Genomic DNA, 17,751 nt, shown 5'->3' with positions numbered 1-17,751 from the left:
CCTTTAGTAGATCACCTGAAACACACACCAGGCTGCTACAGAACAACCATACAGACGTCGACACACATCAGATGATTATTATTCAATATTATGATTTTTTTTTATGAAGGAGATAGCGCATCATGGCCTCTTTCCCAACAATGAGATCAGTCATGTGACTGGCTGAGAGACTATTTGAAAATCCCCACACCTGCTGATTAACATCCACGGTCAACCAGACATTTTTGTGTACTGTCCCTTTAAGGGTTTGTGTGTGTGTGTGTGTGTGTGTGTGTGTGTGTGTGTGTGTGTGTGTGTGTGTGTGTGTGTGTGTGTCTCTAAAGTGAGAAGAAATTACTTCACAGTTGCAGAATAGAAATTTATTGAAATACAAATTCATCACAAACTATACAGTGCATTCTTTCTCTTTTCATTTCATTGATATTTCCAACAATATTTGGTTTTATCAATAGATACTATTTACAAAGTGTCCCTTAGTTCAAATTCATAAATATAAATAAAAGTTGTACATTCTTTGGTCTCTTGTCCGTGTTTAGTGGTTGTTGCAAAGAATTAAACTATGTGTGCATGATCTTTATGCCGATTGCAAAGCGTGACCGCATATATTTACTGTTTTGTTGTTTATCCGAGTCAATGGAATGACTTAACTGCAATGTAATGACTTAACCGCAATGTAATGTTCTAATTCATTTTGCCATACTTGTAAATATGAAAGTGATGTAAACCCAATCTTTTTGGGGGTAGAGTTTGATTATAATCCTGGAGACTTACACTTGGCCCTGAGTCATTACTGTAAGTACGAATGGTATGATTCTTATTTCTAGCTGCTTAAAGTCAAGAGTCTGCCAAGCTTCAAAGCTAAAATGTATAAAAAGGTTCAGTTTGTTTGAAGTGTGAGTGACACAATAGTTTATAAAGCTTTTTATCACATGTGCATCAATCAAGTCTTTGAGAAAAACCTCCCATACGTCACATTTTACAAAAGCACTCAAAAGCACACACAAAAACACCCACCCTGAAATCTTTACAAACCTCAAAAAGTGTGAATTTGGGATTGTTATCATATTCTTAAGTTAGTGGGTGACTAATCCACAGCAGGTGTTACTCTGCCTAAATTATTTTCACTTGACTTTAGTAGAACATTTCAGAGTCACATGGTCGATCTGCAGAGATCGTTTTTTTGAGAATACAAATTGAGGAAACTCTGGTTTTGACAGCAACTAGCGAACCGATTCCTTTTCAGTTCAATAAGTCAAAATGGTTTCCTTCAACATTTTAAAAAAAAGTCAAAATAGATAGAAGGGTTGTATTTCAATAATTTACCAGAGTTTGTATTGCTTATCTGACTAAATGTGGTGTACATCCGGTATGAAGGTATCCTGTCTTGATGTGTCAGTAGCGTGATTTGCGGCACATGTCACAGCGGCACGCCTTGGCCGTCAGGATCTCTATTTCATCATGGTGACGACCTCGAGGGCAGTCCAGGCGAACTTTGACCTAAGGAAAACCAAGCCACAGGACATGAACAACCGGTAGAAATGATCAAAGGCAGTACCTTACCCCCTCTTCCTTATCCTTTCCTCTCACCTTGGCGTCCTTGCTGATGGTGCAGCATCGGGAAGCGGAGGTGATGTTGTGGGTGAAGTTGGAGGCCACCAGCACAGAGTATCTGGATGGGAAAGCGCTGGACTCGCAGTAACCCACGCAGGCGTAGACAAGGTGGGTGCCTTTACATGTGCCACGCCGGTCACTGCGGATGGTCACGTTAAAGGCTGGAGAGGGAAGAGAAGATGTCAAATACATTGTGATACGTTGATATGAACAGCGGGAACTGGAGACTTATATTATCAAAGTAGAAGGACTTTTGCCATTCTTCAAGACACTGGAAAAGCAGTTTGTGTGTGTCCCTCACGGTGTAGGTGACACCCTGGGGTGAAGCCGTCGTAGCTCCAACCAATAGGAGAGAAGAGCAGGAGCAGTGACATCACTGGTAGGACCAGCAGGCAGAAGTGGGAGGTCGTGCACGCCGACATCTGGATGGCAGCCTGGAGGATCCAAACAGACCAACAAATTGTGTAAGACATTACTGTGACCGAAAGGAAATCTTTTGGGGCTTTTCTCAAATTTTTGCTTTTGGTCTTATAAAACTGAACCTCTTTGGACTTTAAAAAAAATCTGAACAACTGAAAAAAATATCACAACTTAAACTTGTGATGAGGTGTGAGGAGTCACTGTTTGGTTACACAATGATCCAAGCTACTGAAAAGATCTTATCTAAACATGATATGTGAGCTGCTGAGTTTTCTATCGCTCTTTAGCGATACCCTCCTGCTGAACTGCTCAATCAAACCTTGAATCAAAGCATTGCCCAGAGCTTTCTCCCTTATCTACCGAGGTGATTTCCCATCCAGCGCCTCTCTCTGCCTGTGTGTCACTCGGTTGAGTAACAGCTAATGTGAATAAAAACAATGCGGTCTTTATCTTTTCAGTATGCCTCATTTACCAGCTATACCCGCTGACACACGCATACGTACACGGCTCACACACTCCGACTGGTACAAACGTACACGTATAGTTGCACAGCAACATAATCAGAAACCATACATGATCAAATTCTTTAGGATACATAAACAAAAACAGTTTTTTCCCATCACAGGCATGAATGCATACAGTGCACTGTATGTGCACGCATGATCATGAGTGAGTGTCCATGCGTGCACGTGCTCGCCCCCCCCCACCCCCACCCATCCCCACACCCGTGTCTCACACACCCACTCCAACACGTGTGTCAACAGTAAAGTCATGTTTTCCTGGGAATTCGGTGATCCTGACCCTTGCCCTGTGAAATGGCAGCTCTTTCCATCGCCGCTTCCCCTGCAACTGGAGCTTTGGGAATTGCCTATGTGGTGATGGTGCAACGGCCCTGGGGGCCATTAACGCTGCTGGTACGAACACATTAACGGTCAGGACTGAGTGTGTGTGAGTGTGTGAGGCCATTGACACCCGGGTCAGCTGGTGGGGCAGGGGGAAATGCCGGCTTTTTACCGGTAATGTGGGGTTTCCACGCCCGAAGGTTGGGTTTATCTTTGAGGAAAGTGGGTCGTGATACGCTGCACCAAGCGAGAGGGAGGGCCGGGTTCAAGACCATCAATATAGTTGAAGTAATATCTTCCTCAGAAATGTATTCCATGCACACAGAAACCTTGCCAAAATAAAGTTGGGTCAATTAGTGCTGCCTTTAAAGTAAATTTAAAAAGTGTGTAGATGGAAACACTTAGCTATGTTTTGACATTGTTTTTCACAATCTTTCAAATCAACCACATAATCCTCTATTCTCTCATATTTGGCTTCCATTGTTGGAATAATTTAGGTCATAGACCAAATACTGACCAAAAAGTTGCAGTAGACCTTATTTTAAAAATACATTATAAAAATGTTCTTTTACAATTTGGACCATTTGCATCATCACACACAGGTGTAATCAATGTGTTTGCAAAGAACCTGAAACCTCTAAAATGTTCAATACTGATCAAGGCCAATATGTCATTTGAATTTATTTTTTTTAAAGCATTATCGGTGCTAAGGTAAAATTATTACAGCCTTAATGAAAACAAAAATATATTCTAAAAACACAACTGACTCAAAGAAGACACATTTTGTTTCATCTGTCACTGTTTGGTGTCTATAAAAACATTATATACATAATCCCCCATCTAAATAACAACAGTGCTGTGTTTTGTGCTTTACATTATTGTCGTGAAAGTCAAAGTCAGCAAAGTAATAACAAAATAAAATAAAATAAAAACCCAGGGCAAAACATGTGCTTGCAAGAACAAGTAAATATTCTGAATATGGACCATTTACACATCAGCAAAATGTGGTAATATTATGATTAAAATAAACATACATGTCAAAAGTCAACAAAATGAGAATGCAAATAAACACAAGGAGAAATAAAAGGGTTAAAGGTGCAATTCCCCCAAATTGAGGAACAGAATTCTCCTCGTATTTACGAAAACTCAATTCTAAAAAGAAAGCAGCAATCTGAAGACCACATTCTAAATGTCATAGAACAAGCATTTAAAGGTCTATTCCACCACCAGCAGACAAATGCACTGAGCTTTATTCCAGGTGTAAATAGCTGTCTTACCTGAAGACGTAAAGTGGAGAGTGCAGCGTCTGGCTTGCAGGGCTTGTGTGGCGGCTGACAGGTGTGTGTGAGTGTGTCTGCTCTGAGCCTCATGCAGGGATATAAGTAACACAGGTAAGAGCGAAGGCACTTATAGCTCTGGACACGCCCACAATTAGAGAACTGAGAGTGCGTTCATCTTTTCCCCCCCTCATTTTCCACAGATTCCTGTCTTCTACCTGCACCAAAAAAAAGTGTGAAATCATCGAAAATATTCTTATCAAAGAAGTCCTCCCGTCTCTCCTTCACATCTTTCTCCTGGAGTGTGTTACGTCTCTCTGTCCCCTCTCCCCTCCCCCTCCTCACTCTCTGTTTTTCAACCTTTAGGGGGACCGCTGCTGTGACACAGAGGAAAACTAAATAGGTTTTCCATCAACGCACCACCACAATAGTCAGAACACACACACACACACACACAGCTTTACCACACACAAATGCATTAAGACGCACACGTGGGATACACACAAAAAAATATTATATTCTGGGTCTCAGTTGCCAGTTGATACAGTGAACTAATAAATGCACTGAATGGGAGACCTCACACACACACAGTCTGCCTGGGTTTTCCATTTGTGGCTGCAGGAGGAAGGACAGGGTCGGGTCAGAAGATATTGTGGGTTTGGGTCATTGTGTGTGTGTGTGTGTGTGTGTGTGGCACATGATGGGTATATTGTGGGGAAGGCCTGGCTCTGCTTCTCGTCTTTCTTGTCTTGCGCAGAGGAAGCCAGCTTAGCAACCACCATGTCCAAACTACAGCGGGTAAAGACATCCTTTTAATAACTCTTGCATGATTTGTTGGACATTCGCAGACGTTTCTGGACACTTTGGTGACACAAAGGTCAAAAAGTGTTGCCAAAGACACAAAAAGGATTAAAGGAACAATTGTCTTTACTTACTGGAACAGCAAGAATTAGTATCTCCTGAGGTTACTGAGATGCTTTTGGTTTTTCAGTCAGTTTTGCCATGTGTCCCTAGAAAATTTGGACTGGGTGGGGAATCCTATAAAGCCCACTGAGCCTCTCGACCCTGTGACATGGGGGCATAAAAATAACCTATATTTCGTCTGACAGAGCTTGATGAACTTCAAGTAGAACTGATTCAGGAATTTGAGGACCACGCTATGTCATAGAATCAGTCGCAAAACAGTAGCGGGAGGTGAACCTGCACGTTCATTTTGAAGTAACTGTACTTCAGTTGGATCCCAGCAGTACTCATCTGTCTGGTATCCTGAGTGAGACTCAACAGGTCATCACAGGGCATCTGGAGGCTATTCCTCCAGAAATACAAACTGCAGATGCTCGTTATGACCTTTGATCAACTGAACGGACAAAAGCTGAACCCACCAAACATTTCCCGGAAGAAAAGCACTGTAATAAGTAATTCATCCAGGAAACGATAGGTTCTGATGCCGTTAAGATTATTTTTCCACTGCAAAAAGAAGCCTAAAACCTCGTTTTCTTAGAACGAATGATATAAAAAGAATACACTTGTTTTATCTTTCTATAAGTGAGTGAGAATAATGAGAATAAGTAACGTCACCGCACTAGAAATCAACTTAATCTGAGTGGATTTGTGTTAGATTATTTCCACTGTGCTGGCAAAATGCTTCACAAACCAAACCAAAAACCAAATTTAAGACCAAAAGACAATTACACACAAAGACGTATTGTCAACTAATCCCAAACATACAATGCATTTCTCCCACTATTGCCTATATTCAGCCAAAGCCTGATCTATCTTATTCCTGTAACACAGAGCTCTATTGCTGTCAAAAATGATTAAAATCACATGAATGAGCCACACTGTTGCACTGGGTAGTGTGTTCCTTTATTACCATGAACACACACTGTAGTGTATCTATAGTTAATACACACTGCTGTACTGTAAGTACTCACTGGACCACCAAATGTGAATCAATCCAAAAAATAGGGAAAATAGTTCCCGGCAAATCCACCATTTATAGCTGTTTCAGGAAAGAAGCGGGTTTCTTTAAAAACAATAAAAGAATTGAAACCATATATTTCAGCTGTTTTTGAAGATTTATGTCCTCAGTAAGAACTAATACAGTGCCGTCGGGACAACATATATTGTTAGGACAACCCAAAAAGTTAGTGTCACAGTGGTTCCTTTGGATTTTTCCATTGGAGAATTTGGATTATTGCAACAAACACAGGTTTGTGATACTTACACATCTTTTTGAGCAGGATAACCATCAGCAAACATCCCCATGGTTGCATGAAGAAGGTGCCCTTTTGTAGTTACATTTAGCTTTTACTTGTTAGTAACCCACAAGAGTGATATTTTATAATACAGTTTAAGAACAAAATGTTAAAATCTCTTAATACCATTTCAGAAAGAACAGGTTGCAGTGCTCTTTTAATGACTGATCCGAGAGAGATGCTGCGGCTGCCAGCGCTGCACACTCCCATTCTCGCTCTCACACACTCACCCAGACACACCTTCTAAGGAAAACACAATTATCATCTTATGGCCCCTCTAGCCCAAACATTCCCAATCTAGTTATGTCAATGGAAAACGGAATGTGTGACATCGTCACTTAACCCTCCTCCCCTCCCCCGATCTCCCTTTTCACCTACGCAGAAAACTATTAGTGTGTTGTCTGTAAGTTGCAGTGTGTATCCTCTGATTCCATGCCAACCAGAGAAAGAGAGAGAGAGAGAGAGAGAGAGAGAGAGAGAGAGAGAGAGAGAGAGAGAGAGAGAGAGAGAGAGAGAGAGGGAGAGAGAGAGCGAGAGAGAGTATAAATCTGAGTGGCCTACAACACCTCATCAGGAGAGAATGAGACGTGAATGAAGTTTGTTAAACTGCAGTTAAAACATACACACACACACACACACACACACACACACCGCTCCAGTGTGACTCAGTGGGGTGACCGATGTTTGTATCGCTTTGTGGCCCCGTCCCTCTCGGCTGCCGTGGAAACCGTGGCGTCTTGAATAACTATAATATCATTAATGTGTCCGCTTCCACTTCTGCCCTGTTATTTTAATCTCAGTGTGTATGTGTGTCTGTTATTTCAAGTGCTATATGTGTGTGCATGATTATGTCTGACAGGAGATTGTGTGTGTGGTCGAAGTGTGTAAGTAGATGTGAGTGTGAGATTATGGGTGTGTTATTTGGGACTCTATGACAATATAAGGAGAGGATTAGGCAACGTTTTCCTGTTTCTAAGACAATGTTTCAGTCCAGTTTGACCCATTTACCCTCATATATAAACACACACACCCACACGCACACGCACACGCACGCACGCACACACGCACACACACACACACACACACACACACACACACACACACACACACACACACACACACACACACACACACACACACACACACACACACACAGAGAGAGAGAGATAGAACACGTTTGCTAATCTAGATTGACAGGAGGAAAGTGGAATTACCACAAGGTGATACTCACTGAAGCTCAAGGTGTGCCATTATGGGAACACACACACAGTAGTGGAAATATTAAATGTTGTCAGCTCATTTGACAGTCTGCATACTGTGGAAAGATATAGACATCTGGATTAAACTAATGCCCAAACGGCATTAAAACGGAGAAGCAAACATGAATGAAGCCGTGTGTTGATGTGTGGAGAGAAAGAAACGGAGGTCTCGCTCAACTGGAAACTGACTTAGAAGAGAATAAATCAAATGCAGATGGGGTCACAGATCATGAAAGGAACGTTATTTGTAGCAGAGTTTAAGATGGGAAAACTCAGGAATAAAAGACACATTGTTGTTTAGTTTGTGTTATTTGGAAGCTCATGAAAAGAAATCAAGAAGAAATACTATCCACATCTTTAAAAAAGAAAGATACTGCAGGAAATAGCTCAAAGCTAACAGCGAGGTCTCCATCCATAAAGGAACAAAACAAAATCACAAGAACAACCGATGGAAACAAATTTGCTGATGTATTAATAAAAAGCTGCGACAAAAAGCTGATGATGAGTGAACAACAGGTGACATCTCAGCAAAATGACAATATGAAGGAACACAAAGGTAAACTGGTCTACGCAATACTATTCTGAACAACAACCAACAAACAAAATAATCCAAAACATTTTTGTTTGCGCTGCAGAACATTAACCAAACAAACCCCATTGAGTTTCCACTACTGGAACCAGTAACACCAGTGTTTCCACCACGGAAGATTCAGGGGTCTCTGAAGAGCAGGGAGAAGGGAAAGATACTGCTGCAAAGAGAGGCAGAGAGAGAGAGAGCGTTAACAAAACTAAACAAAAACAGCTAGATGCATGTGATTAATGCAACTGTGGGCTCACCCCACGAGGCTGCTGCTGCATATCATTATTAGCATAAAGAGAGCACGTTTGTCAGATTGTTGGCGTGCCCTGTCAACGCGGAGATACTTTTGTCAGTCTTTTACGCGCCTCTGGCGTCTCAGCTTGTCTCAACAGACATTTCACAGGGATATTGTAATTTCCGTGCTTATAATAGCTGGATTTCCCCAATCCGTTTGAATCTTTGTCAACTTTTATTCTCTCAGATGAACAGTACCAATCAGCCCTCGGTTCTCTCGTGGGTGCAAAAGTCAGTTAAATCTACAGTGACATCTTTTGCTTGTAGCACGCTCGCTACTGTTGGTGTGGCTGATCTGAACCCGGCTGCTCGGGACTGAAGGTGACCTCATACCAACCTGGCCAGTCGCCTCAACATCCCCGGCCTCCCAGGTGTCCCAGAGGCAGAGTCTGTCTCTTGCTTATCACGCTCCTCCTCTCCCATGTGCTGAATTGACACAGAACGCACTTCACCTGGAGCCCCACTTCCTCTGACTGTGTTAACACCTGATTTCTGCCAGGGTTCATTGAACCCCTTTGACCCGTTCTGTGGGAGAGGATGAGATATATTCCAAATATAACTTAATATGAAATATTTTTTAACAGTGCTAGAAATGTAATGCAATTGACCATTTGCCCAGTGATTGTTCTGTTACGACTTCGCAACTGTAGCGACTGCAGCTCAGGATTTCTCCACGTGTTGAAGCGGTGTGCATGTGGCTTTAGAAAGAGCCGTAATTCATATAAAAAGAGTTTATAGTCATGTCTTGAGCACGCATGTAAGGAAAATGATGTTTATCTGCTGTGATGTAAACCGTTAATCTTAGCATTCCAAGCTAACTAGCTTACTGACGATAGTATTACCTTAGCCTTACGTCCAAGGAAAGGGGTTCACATTGATGAGTATTTTCTGCATTATTATACAGCGTTGAGTTTGCATGATTATTATGTACACAGAAGAAGGAAGAATATCTAAGACTCGTTCACCAGCTGTCATGCCATATTCATATAAATGAACAAAAAACATTAAACTCTCAATTCAACCACTTTACGATGATGTTAAGTTAGTTTGCTTGCTAATAACATATGCTTCTGACAGTCTGCAGTTCAGCAGGTGAAAAAAACACTAGCTGACTATTAGAGGCCTCTTTTTGACTACTTCTGTGAAGAGAAGGTTTATCAGGGCAACGCTAACTATAAGTGGTGGAACCACAGTAATTGTCAATTGGATTTTTCCATTCGCCTCAGTGTCAAAATGTCTTTATGAGCTTGAGCTTTAATGGAATTAATCTATCAAAATGCACATTTGATTACCCAATATTTGCCTTGGCCTTGACTCCACTTCTCTTAAATTTATTTGTGCCATCAGAACATAATCACCACCTTCATTGTTTGAACACAATCCTTTTTAAAGCGTGCAGAATTGTATTGGCACTTCCTTCTTAGAAAACCAGTAACTCAAAAGGCTGACATGATTAGTTTAAATCATTTTTTCCATTTGAAACAAACAGGGGGGGGGAAAAAGAGTGGACAAGTGTAAAAAAAAAACCTTGGACGAGAAGGGAGAGGAGTGGAGGTTAATTTTGGGACTTTGTTGCTAATGAATCTGAAGCACATCAGTAGAAACACACACTCTCTCACATACACACAATAACGCACGTACACTCTATGTCTGATGTAATGCTATTATTAACCTTAATCACACTTGTTATCCTACCTGTCTGCACTAATGCTAGCCTGGGGCTACAGCACAGACAGAGATGCTCCCATCGTGTCAGTTTATAAATGTGAGCGAGCTGAAACGAAAGGTTATTATGAGACGGAAATTGGAAGAAGAATTGTTGGAATCAGTTAATTCTAAACTCTACACTTAAATGACTGACTTCTTAATTTGTGGCAAATCAGTTGAGCAGTGATAAGTAAAAGACAGCTGATCGAATAAAATAAAATACATCACCATGTCGACATGTCCTCGATCCTCTTGGACCTCTTTCCGTGCATGTGGACAATTAAGAGAACGCCTGCTGAAAGTAGGACACAACCGAGTTTATTCTTACATTTACAGGAAAATATATTTATACTTTTACAGGAAATTTATATATATATGTATATATATATGTATATATATATATATATATATATATATATATATATATATATATATATATATATATACAAACAATGACAATCAATGCTTGAGTGTTAATCTCAGTGTTTTTTATTTAATTGGTGGGTACCATGATTCACGGTGCATGCCCTTTAAGGCCTTTAATAACATGTTGGTAAATTAAATAAAAAGAACATGTTGGTAATGCTTGTTAGACAAGTGTGGGGTGTTGATGACTGATAAAAATATAAAAAACTCACTCTTTTCTGTTCCCATTTTTTAAGCAGCTTTAACCCAAAAACAAACCATCTGTCGCTACAGGGCATAATGAAGACACACACACACACACACACACACACACACACACACACACACACACACACACACACACACGCGCACGCACGTGCACACACACATACACACACACACACACACACACAGAACGCCATCAATGATGAAGCAGTGTGTACTAGGAAACTTCTGAAAAAGTAATGTGTACTCCATTTGTTTTGCATCTTTCTGAGGACATAAGCGTAATGGCCAATGTAGTGAATATAATGTAATAATTCAATGAGAATTATTTAATGGAACTTGATTTCCTGTGAATGATGATGATGATGCAGCTTGAGGCCCTGCTGCTTGCAGGATGTTTACACAATTTGTGCATTTGAGTGTGTGTTCCTCAAGTTCAAAACTATGAGACGATCCTGTTTACATAAATTGGTGTGTGTGCATTTTAAAATCATAATTTTCGCCCCACTGATCTGGCTGTCAGTGAGATTGAGGTGGCGCCCGTCGGCCTCCTGTCTGTTTCATAACTGCAAGAATCACTGGAGCGTGTGTGTGTGTGTGTGTGTGTGTGTGTGTGTGTGTGTGTGTGCAAACAGGGCAGTAGTCAAAATGAATGTGTAAGAGATAGTAAGAATAAGAAAACATATTTGCATCTTATAATATTATATTATATCATGTCACACTTTTATTCACTTCCAAAAAACTAAACTAAAAAATAAAATAAAAACAGAATCACAAAAAAAGTTAATTTAGTCGTGGTTCCTTGGAAGATTAAAAGTGACAAACAGAGTAACTAGCTTAAGGTTACAGATAAGCTTGACAGTAGTAAAGAGATTACTCACCCAACCATCGAAACCATGCTTTCAGCCTCCATGTCCGCATGTAAGTCCTTTAGGATGGCCTCCTCTAGTGGTGAATCTCTTCGACGGTGCTTTGACTGTGGAACGACTTTCTGCTAAAAAACATTCATTGGACACTGGATAATTTATTATAAAACCTTTTGTGAAGTTTGGTCATGTTTAGTTCTAATTGTTACCATCAGAGAGGTGTTGATTCAACTACATGGTAATGTCTGACACTGCTATCTGGACTGTTGACATATGTCATATCAGACCGACCGTTTGATCGTAAAAATACTTAAACACGCCAGCCTGTATTACTTTCCCTCACTATTTTTGGTTAGAATAACAGCACAGCAACTCACTGGGCTCAACTTCTCCGCTGCCTGCTTTGCTCCCTCTGCAAGATAAAATACATGTGAGAAATCAACACGTTTGGATGGCACCTTGTGGACCTGTTTTTGTACAATGCTGTACTGAGATTGTGATTGAGATACAGTGCTTGCTAACAAGGAGTGCTTAGGCTGGATCACCTACACAGAAAAAACAACTGAAAATCTGCATGTGCATGCTGCAGCGAACCAGGAGGAGCTTTATTCATTTCTGGAAGCACTGGCCCCAGATATGATATCAAGGCTAAATCTTTGTGACCCCTTCCTCCATTTGTGCTCATTAGAATCAAATGAGCTGATGGAGCAGTTTATTAAGATGCAACACAACTGACTTAAAGAATCTTTTTTTTAATGTTTGAGCACAGACAGTACCTTTAAAGCCATAGAGCCTATAAAGCCCAGAGCATTGTGTCATGATAACATGTAATGCAGTGCAGAATGTGTTTTGTGAATACAACCGAGTAAGCCGTTAGTTGCTTGCTCTCATGTGTTTATCCTCACCATTCGTTGTGTTTTTCTCCAGGTAGAGGATAAGACTAAATGGGTAAGCTTTCATCCTCCCCTCACCATGTTGGCACATCACCTTTGATGCATCCTCCCACGGTGTCTTATCTGGCAGTTACAAAAGGTTAAGGAAATACGGTACAGTGCCAGTGAATGAACATCATCGTGGAGGATCAGTATTTGTGTTCAAGAATACAAGGGAAAACATTGAAGTGAGCACTCGAGAAGGGCTGGAGGCTGTCCAAGTTGCCAAGAACTGTTCTGAGAATGTCCTGATGACAGAGAAGAGAAATGGAGAGAACAAGTTTCAGAGAATTGAACACAGTGAGTCAACACAACAAGCGTGAATGCTAATTAAGCACAAGAAACACTATTCATAATTACCTCCAGTTCTTCATAGAAGCTGTTTCCTTCCATTCTTTCCTCTCCACTGATAAAATATATATTACACACATTACACTATGTTCACAAAACAGTTGTATCTGAAAAGCAATACGTTGCAGTTTAAGTTTTGGTAACTTTTTTCCAAACGCTGTATAGCTGATAACAGTACAAGGCCTTTCATAAATCTGAAGCGGTACATACATGGATTGTTGAGCCAAATTCCTTGAGTGTCAAAACTAGGTGGAGTTTAAATGAAAATGTACTTCTTCGGCTTTAAGGAATTCCAGGGTCGGTTGAAGCTCTTATTCTACTATGTTAACCCTGAATAACGGCAGGCCGATCCAGTGGGGCTTTGGATCCTCTTTTGTTCTCAGATGAAACAAAGTGTCGTAAACTTAGGTAACACACATCACAACGTGTAACAGTAGCCATTATAGGAAATGGAGAAAAAAATATCAATGCCTTCTCGCTTGCCTGAAGCTCAGTCATCTCCCCAACTCCCCAGCTTTAGAGATTAAAGCACTTTGTGCAATGCTTTGCAGAATTTAATCTTGAGGAGAAAAGGAAAGGGAAGCATGGAAGGAGACAAGAGTGGGCCTAACATTAATCAATAGTCCTCCTCTTGCTGGATTTTAAGCTGGTGCTGTTTTGCTCTGCTTTCAATAAGTAGGGAAAAAAAAGAATGACTCAAGTCTGTAGTTGCTCTAATCCAGAGCCTGTCCTACAGTTTGGTCTCGAAGTATTTTTCAATTTCCTCAAGCTACTTTAGCTCTTGAAGGATTTGCACTTGAGTTTGGCCAAAAGTAAACATTGATTTACTCCATTTCTGGTGATAAACTAATTTCATTGAAGCATTAATGGATGATCATCTTAATTTGGGAGAAGAATCACAGATGTGTAACTAAGCTGCTTGATAAAATGAACTTCCGCTACTAAATCCTATCTCAAGATGGGTTTTGGGATGACACCCCTATCTATTCTGTTATGATCGGCTCTTTGTGTTGACTCCCCTTCAGGCTGAGCCTTGGGTAAAAAACTAGATTGTGCTGTCTTGGGATTTGTCAGCAGGCTGGTCTGATTCTTGTACTACACTTCTTGCTCTCAAGTATAAAGAAAAGCATTTGAGAATGATAAGAACAACGTTGGTCTTGCCTGAAGCTGCTGCCTCCTCTGATCTTGAACTTGTAGATACAACTACCAGCTTTGAAGAATCGAGTTTCAGGGAAAGGGAAAGAGAAGGGTTGCAGTGGCATGGCTGACCTAAAAATTTTTAGGGCAACACAATCAAAAAACAAACATATTAATATAATAATTGATGGAAGGGCATTTAAAACACCGAATACATGACAATATTACTAGACACGTTGAAATGGTTTGGCTCGCTAGCATCAGTATGATATAACTGTAAAGGCTAAGACATGTTTGGCTCTCTCGCGCGCTCTTAGAAATACCGTAATATCTAGAGGAAATAGCGAGCATGAATTTTATGGGTTTTCCAGCAAGCTAACTTCCCCCTCCAACAGGACATTAATGGTTAATAATACGATTGTCAATCAAACGCCCGCCTGCCTCCAGATTCGCTGCACGGAAGCGAATTCCCGCCTTCCGGTCGCTCGGCCGTCAATGATTAGCTGGCTCCTCCTCCAATCAGCGGCTTCCGAGAAGATGTCACTATGGTGACGGAGAAAAACCGCCCAAAATGTCACATGACTGTCAGCTGACCACGCGGAGCAGGAAATCGTAGTTGTAAACATGCCCCTGAGAAAGTGAATGAGATGACTAACTCGTGATTTTTCTTAAGTAACGCTCCGTAAATACGTCGTCGCTTATTTGCCCACCGCTCTCCCGCAATAACTCAGCAGAATTGGCCCAAAAGGTGAGATGAAAATATTATTTTTGTATTAACGATGGAATCCTCAAGTTAACAACTGTGACAACTTATCCTAGCCTGTTCGCTGTCACACACACACACACACACACACACACACACACACACACACACACACACACACACACACACACACTCCTGGTTACACTGCGACTTCCCAATATCTTCATTGTAACAATGTACTAACCGCTAACATTACTAATATTCATTGGTACTCATTTGCTCCGTTACAACACTACGACCTCCCTCTGTAATGACACAAATCTCTCATTTATTTTTTCACTCAACTCTCTCCATCTTTAACAGTGCTGGGTAGACCGACTCGTCCAAAAAGCGTCCAAAAATAAGAAGTGCCTCTCCGATCAGATGTCCTCGTCACAGCCTGTCCTCCTGAATACGGGGCTTAAGATGCCCCTCCTGGGTTTAGGGACTTACAAGTTGGTGGGTTCTGAAGAAGTGTACAGGGCTGTGGATGCAGCGCTGGTTGCTGGTTATCGGTCCTTTGACAGTGCAGCCGTCTACCGGAATGAAGCTGACCTGGGCCTAGCCTTGAAGGAGCTCCTGCCCAAACATGGCTTAACCAGAGAGGATGTATTCATAACCAGGTGAGGTATATGGACTGCATCCACAGTGGTTGAATGCACTTTGTTGTCATACACTATGTGTAGTATATTTATTGTGATGCACCAATCACCAAGACAAATGCCTGGAATGTGTTACATACTCCCCCCCAAAAAAATTCTGATTCTGATACACTGAATTTAGCATTGCCTTCTCAGATAAGTTATGGAGGCACTGAAGCACAGTCAGGTTTGACACTCTGACGCAAAATCTACAATTCTGAACAACCCCTCTCTTTCTCCCTGCAGTAAGCTAGGCCCCAAGGATCAGGGCGAGAAAGCCATGGAAGGAGCCCTGCGCAGCCTGTCTCAGCTGGACTTGGGTTACATTGACCTCTACTTGATCCACTGGCCTGGCACACAGGGTCTGGATGTGGCTGACCAACGCAACCCTGGTAAAGACGGAATGTTTTCCTTCACGTACCAAAAAATATCACTGGAACATAACTGTTTATGTACAATTGTAGAAACAAAATCATGTTAAATCATTTGAACCAACTTTTTGCTTTGGCCAGCTCTATCAAATGTTTTATGAATAAATTCTCCGCTTACTAAGCGATTAGATTCAAGCTATCGTCTCTCTTTCCTCCTCTATAACGTAGTTGTACTTGAGTTACACTGATGTAGAGTTTCTAATTAATATTTTATTCAAGGCCAGCGAGCTCAGAGTTGGGCCACTCTGGAAGAGCTGCATGCCCAGGGGAAGCTGAAGGCCATTGGAGTGTCAAACTACACACCAGCACACATGAAAGAACTGATGCACAGCTGCAAGGTCCCTCCTGCAGTGCTACAGGTAGAATGCATGAGAGGGAAAGGAGGATAATAACATTATAATATACATAATAGCATACAAAAGTGAAATAAAAAGTGAAAAGAATGTTTTTTATGTCGTTGTTGCTTTGTCAGGTAGAGTTTCACCCCAGGCTGGGCCAGACAGAGCTGAGGAAAGTGTGTGAGGTGCATGGAGTGTGTTTCCAAGCATACTCCTCCTTAGGGAGAGGAGAGCTGCTCACTGACCCTGTGGTCTTGGAGGTGGCAAAGAACTGTGAACGCACCGCTGGACAGGTAAACACACACACAAATATCTTAAGTAATGGGCTTTTTGGGCCAGCTCATGACTACTACTTTCTCTGTGTTCAAAACATTTCCAAAAACATTGAGGTCTTTTGTTCCCCTACAGGTCCTCTTGCGCTGGGCTGTGCAGCAGGGCATTCCAGTGCTCCCCAAGTCGTCCAATCCAGACCGAATAAAAGACAACGCCAGGCTTTTTGACTTCACACTGAGTGACACAGACATGGACAGACTGTCAGCTTTGAACTGTGGGCAAAGATATTGCTGGGATCCATCAGAAGTTGCTTGATGGAGGACAATTGGAACACACACTATCTTCCATGATGCCTCAAACGCTGCTGTTCTTTAGCAGTGAATAGCTATGATGCAGTGTTGGAAAACCCTCACCAGAACAAGCGAGAAAGCCCAGTCAAACGCACTGGGCAAATATATTGATTTAGATTAAATGTATTAGATATTTAAGAGCTTAAGTATTTGTAAGACTCCTTTCATATTCTTTGTTGCCTCACGCTCTTCTTTAATCATACTCTGACAAACACTACTGTGGCTTTTGTGTTCTACCTTTCTCATTTGAGTTGTCCATGCATTACCACAGATTTGAGATGGGAAAAATATGCAATTTTCAAAGTGTCCTTTGTAGTAGAGAATTACAGAAGATTTAAACAAGAGACTTACTATGTTATCATTCATTTAGGACAGCAAATAGCAGAAGTTTCACAGCTAGAGAGAAACTAAATCTTGTGTTGAAAAAAAAAACAAACAGCTTTGAAGAATCAAGTTTCTTTGTAATGGCTTACGTAAGGTCTGACAACAAGATCAGAAAATACTCTGAAAACCAAAATACAGGATAGGCCTATATATCAACATTGTAGAGATTGTTGGAGTTGGTTTAGCTAGCTAGTCAGGACAAATGTCAGTTGGCGATACTGCTTTCTTAATTTTTTATTGATCTGTATTGATGTTCCACTTCCTGCATTTTATGTTATTGTCTTCTTGTTTTGGTGTTTTCTATGCTTGCATACATATAAATAAATGTTTTATGCTGCCAACTGCCTCATATCAGATACAGCAGTTATTGTCTTCTTGTTTTGGTGTTTTCTATGCTTGCATACATATAAATAAATGTGTTATGCTGC

The 17,751-nt window shown here is 41.1% G+C and overlaps 3 protein-coding genes across 16 annotated transcripts; 1 reads left to right on the top strand and 2 right to left on the bottom strand.

The window, feature by feature from the left end:
• Positions 1–409: 409 nt before the first annotated feature.
• On the bottom strand, positions 410–5,509 carry gpha2 (glycoprotein hormone subunit alpha 2). Its single transcript, XM_068587588.1, has 4 exons — positions 4,151–5,509; positions 1,913–2,045; positions 1,588–1,772; positions 410–1,497 (listed from the first exon to the last, which is right to left on the bottom strand). The coding sequence occupies exons 1-4, from the start codon at positions 4,241–4,243 to the stop codon at positions 1,393–1,395; spliced, it is 516 nt and encodes a 171-aa protein (XP_068443689.1). The 5' UTR covers positions 4,244–5,509; the 3' UTR covers positions 410–1,392.
• Positions 5,510–7,508: 1,999 nt separating this feature from the next.
• Positions 7,509–15,295, bottom strand: LOC137792111 (membrane-anchored junction protein). 14 transcript variants are annotated; one of them, XM_068587577.1, is made up of 11 exons: positions 14,488–14,619; positions 14,189–14,296; positions 13,037–13,082; positions 12,849–12,924; positions 12,650–12,760; positions 12,122–12,156; positions 11,760–11,872; positions 10,887–10,913; positions 10,477–10,543; positions 8,879–9,066; positions 7,509–8,413 (listed from the first exon to the last, which is right to left on the bottom strand). In XM_068587577.1, the coding sequence occupies exons 2-11, from the start codon at positions 14,287–14,289 to the stop codon at positions 8,377–8,379; spliced, it is 801 nt and encodes a 266-aa protein (XP_068443678.1). In that variant the 5' UTR covers positions 14,290–14,296; positions 14,488–14,619; the 3' UTR covers positions 7,509–8,376. The 14 variants fall into 14 exon arrangements, with proteins under 14 accessions (XP_068443678.1, XP_068443679.1, XP_068443680.1 ...); XM_068587578.1 differs by having other exon boundaries at positions 7,509–8,416; positions 11,760–11,869; XM_068587579.1 differs by having other exon boundaries at positions 7,509–8,416; positions 11,760–11,854.
• LOC137792110 (glyoxal reductase-like) lies at positions 14,748–17,663 on the top strand. Its single transcript, XM_068587572.1, has 6 exons — positions 14,748–14,912; positions 15,231–15,529; positions 15,794–15,939; positions 16,198–16,337; positions 16,451–16,609; positions 16,725–17,663. The coding sequence occupies exons 2-6, from the start codon at positions 15,291–15,293 to the stop codon at positions 16,902–16,904; spliced, it is 864 nt and encodes a 287-aa protein (XP_068443673.1). The 5' UTR covers positions 14,748–14,912; positions 15,231–15,290; the 3' UTR covers positions 16,905–17,663.
• The last annotated feature ends 88 nt before the right edge of the window (positions 17,664–17,751 follow it).

The sequence above is a fragment of the Clinocottus analis genome, unplaced genomic scaffold (assembly GCF_023055335.1).
Source record: "Clinocottus analis isolate CAN_PGR_092001 unplaced genomic scaffold, fCliAna1.0.p SCAF_21, whole genome shotgun sequence".
Lineage (NCBI taxonomy): Eukaryota > Metazoa > Chordata > Actinopteri > Perciformes > Cottidae > Clinocottus > Clinocottus analis.
This window is presented reverse-complemented; position numbering and strand designations above follow the sequence as displayed.

Bases quoted from the DNA above. Each gene is read 5' to 3' on its own strand.
- gpha2 (XM_068587588.1), bottom strand. From the start codon at position 4,243: ATGAGGCTCAGAGCAGACACACTCACACACACCTGTCAGCCGCCACAC. The intron at 2,046-4,150 runs GTAAGACAGCTA...TGGATCCTCCAG, and splicing joins TCTCCACTTTACGTCTTCAG to GCTGCCATCCAGATGTCGGC. The intron at 1,498-1,587 runs GTGAGAGGAAAG...GGTTTTCCTTAG, and splicing joins CCATCAGCAAGGACGCCAAG to GTCAAAGTTCGCCTGGACTG.
- LOC137792111 (XM_068587575.1), bottom strand. From the start codon at position 14,289: ATGCCACTGCAACCCTTCTCTTTCCCTTTCCCTGAAACTCGATTCTTC. The intron at 11,873-12,121 runs GTGAGTTGCTGT...AATGTTTTTTAG, and splicing joins CAGCGGAGAAGTTGAGCCCA to CAGAAAGTCGTTCCACAGTC. The intron at 9,067-10,476 runs GTGATGTATTTT...CCTCTCCCACAG, and splicing joins ATCGAGGACATGTCGACATG to AACGGGTCAAAGGGGTTCAA.
- LOC137792110 (XM_068587572.1), top strand. From the start codon at position 15,291: ATGTCCTCGTCACAGCCTGTCCTCCTGAATACGGGGCTTAAGATGCCC. The intron at 15,530-15,793 runs GTGAGGTATATG...TTCTCCCTGCAG, and splicing joins GAGGATGTATTCATAACCAG to TAAGCTAGGCCCCAAGGATC. The intron at 15,940-16,197 runs GTAAAGACGGAA...ATTTTATTCAAG, and splicing joins GGCTGACCAACGCAACCCTG to GCCAGCGAGCTCAGAGTTGG.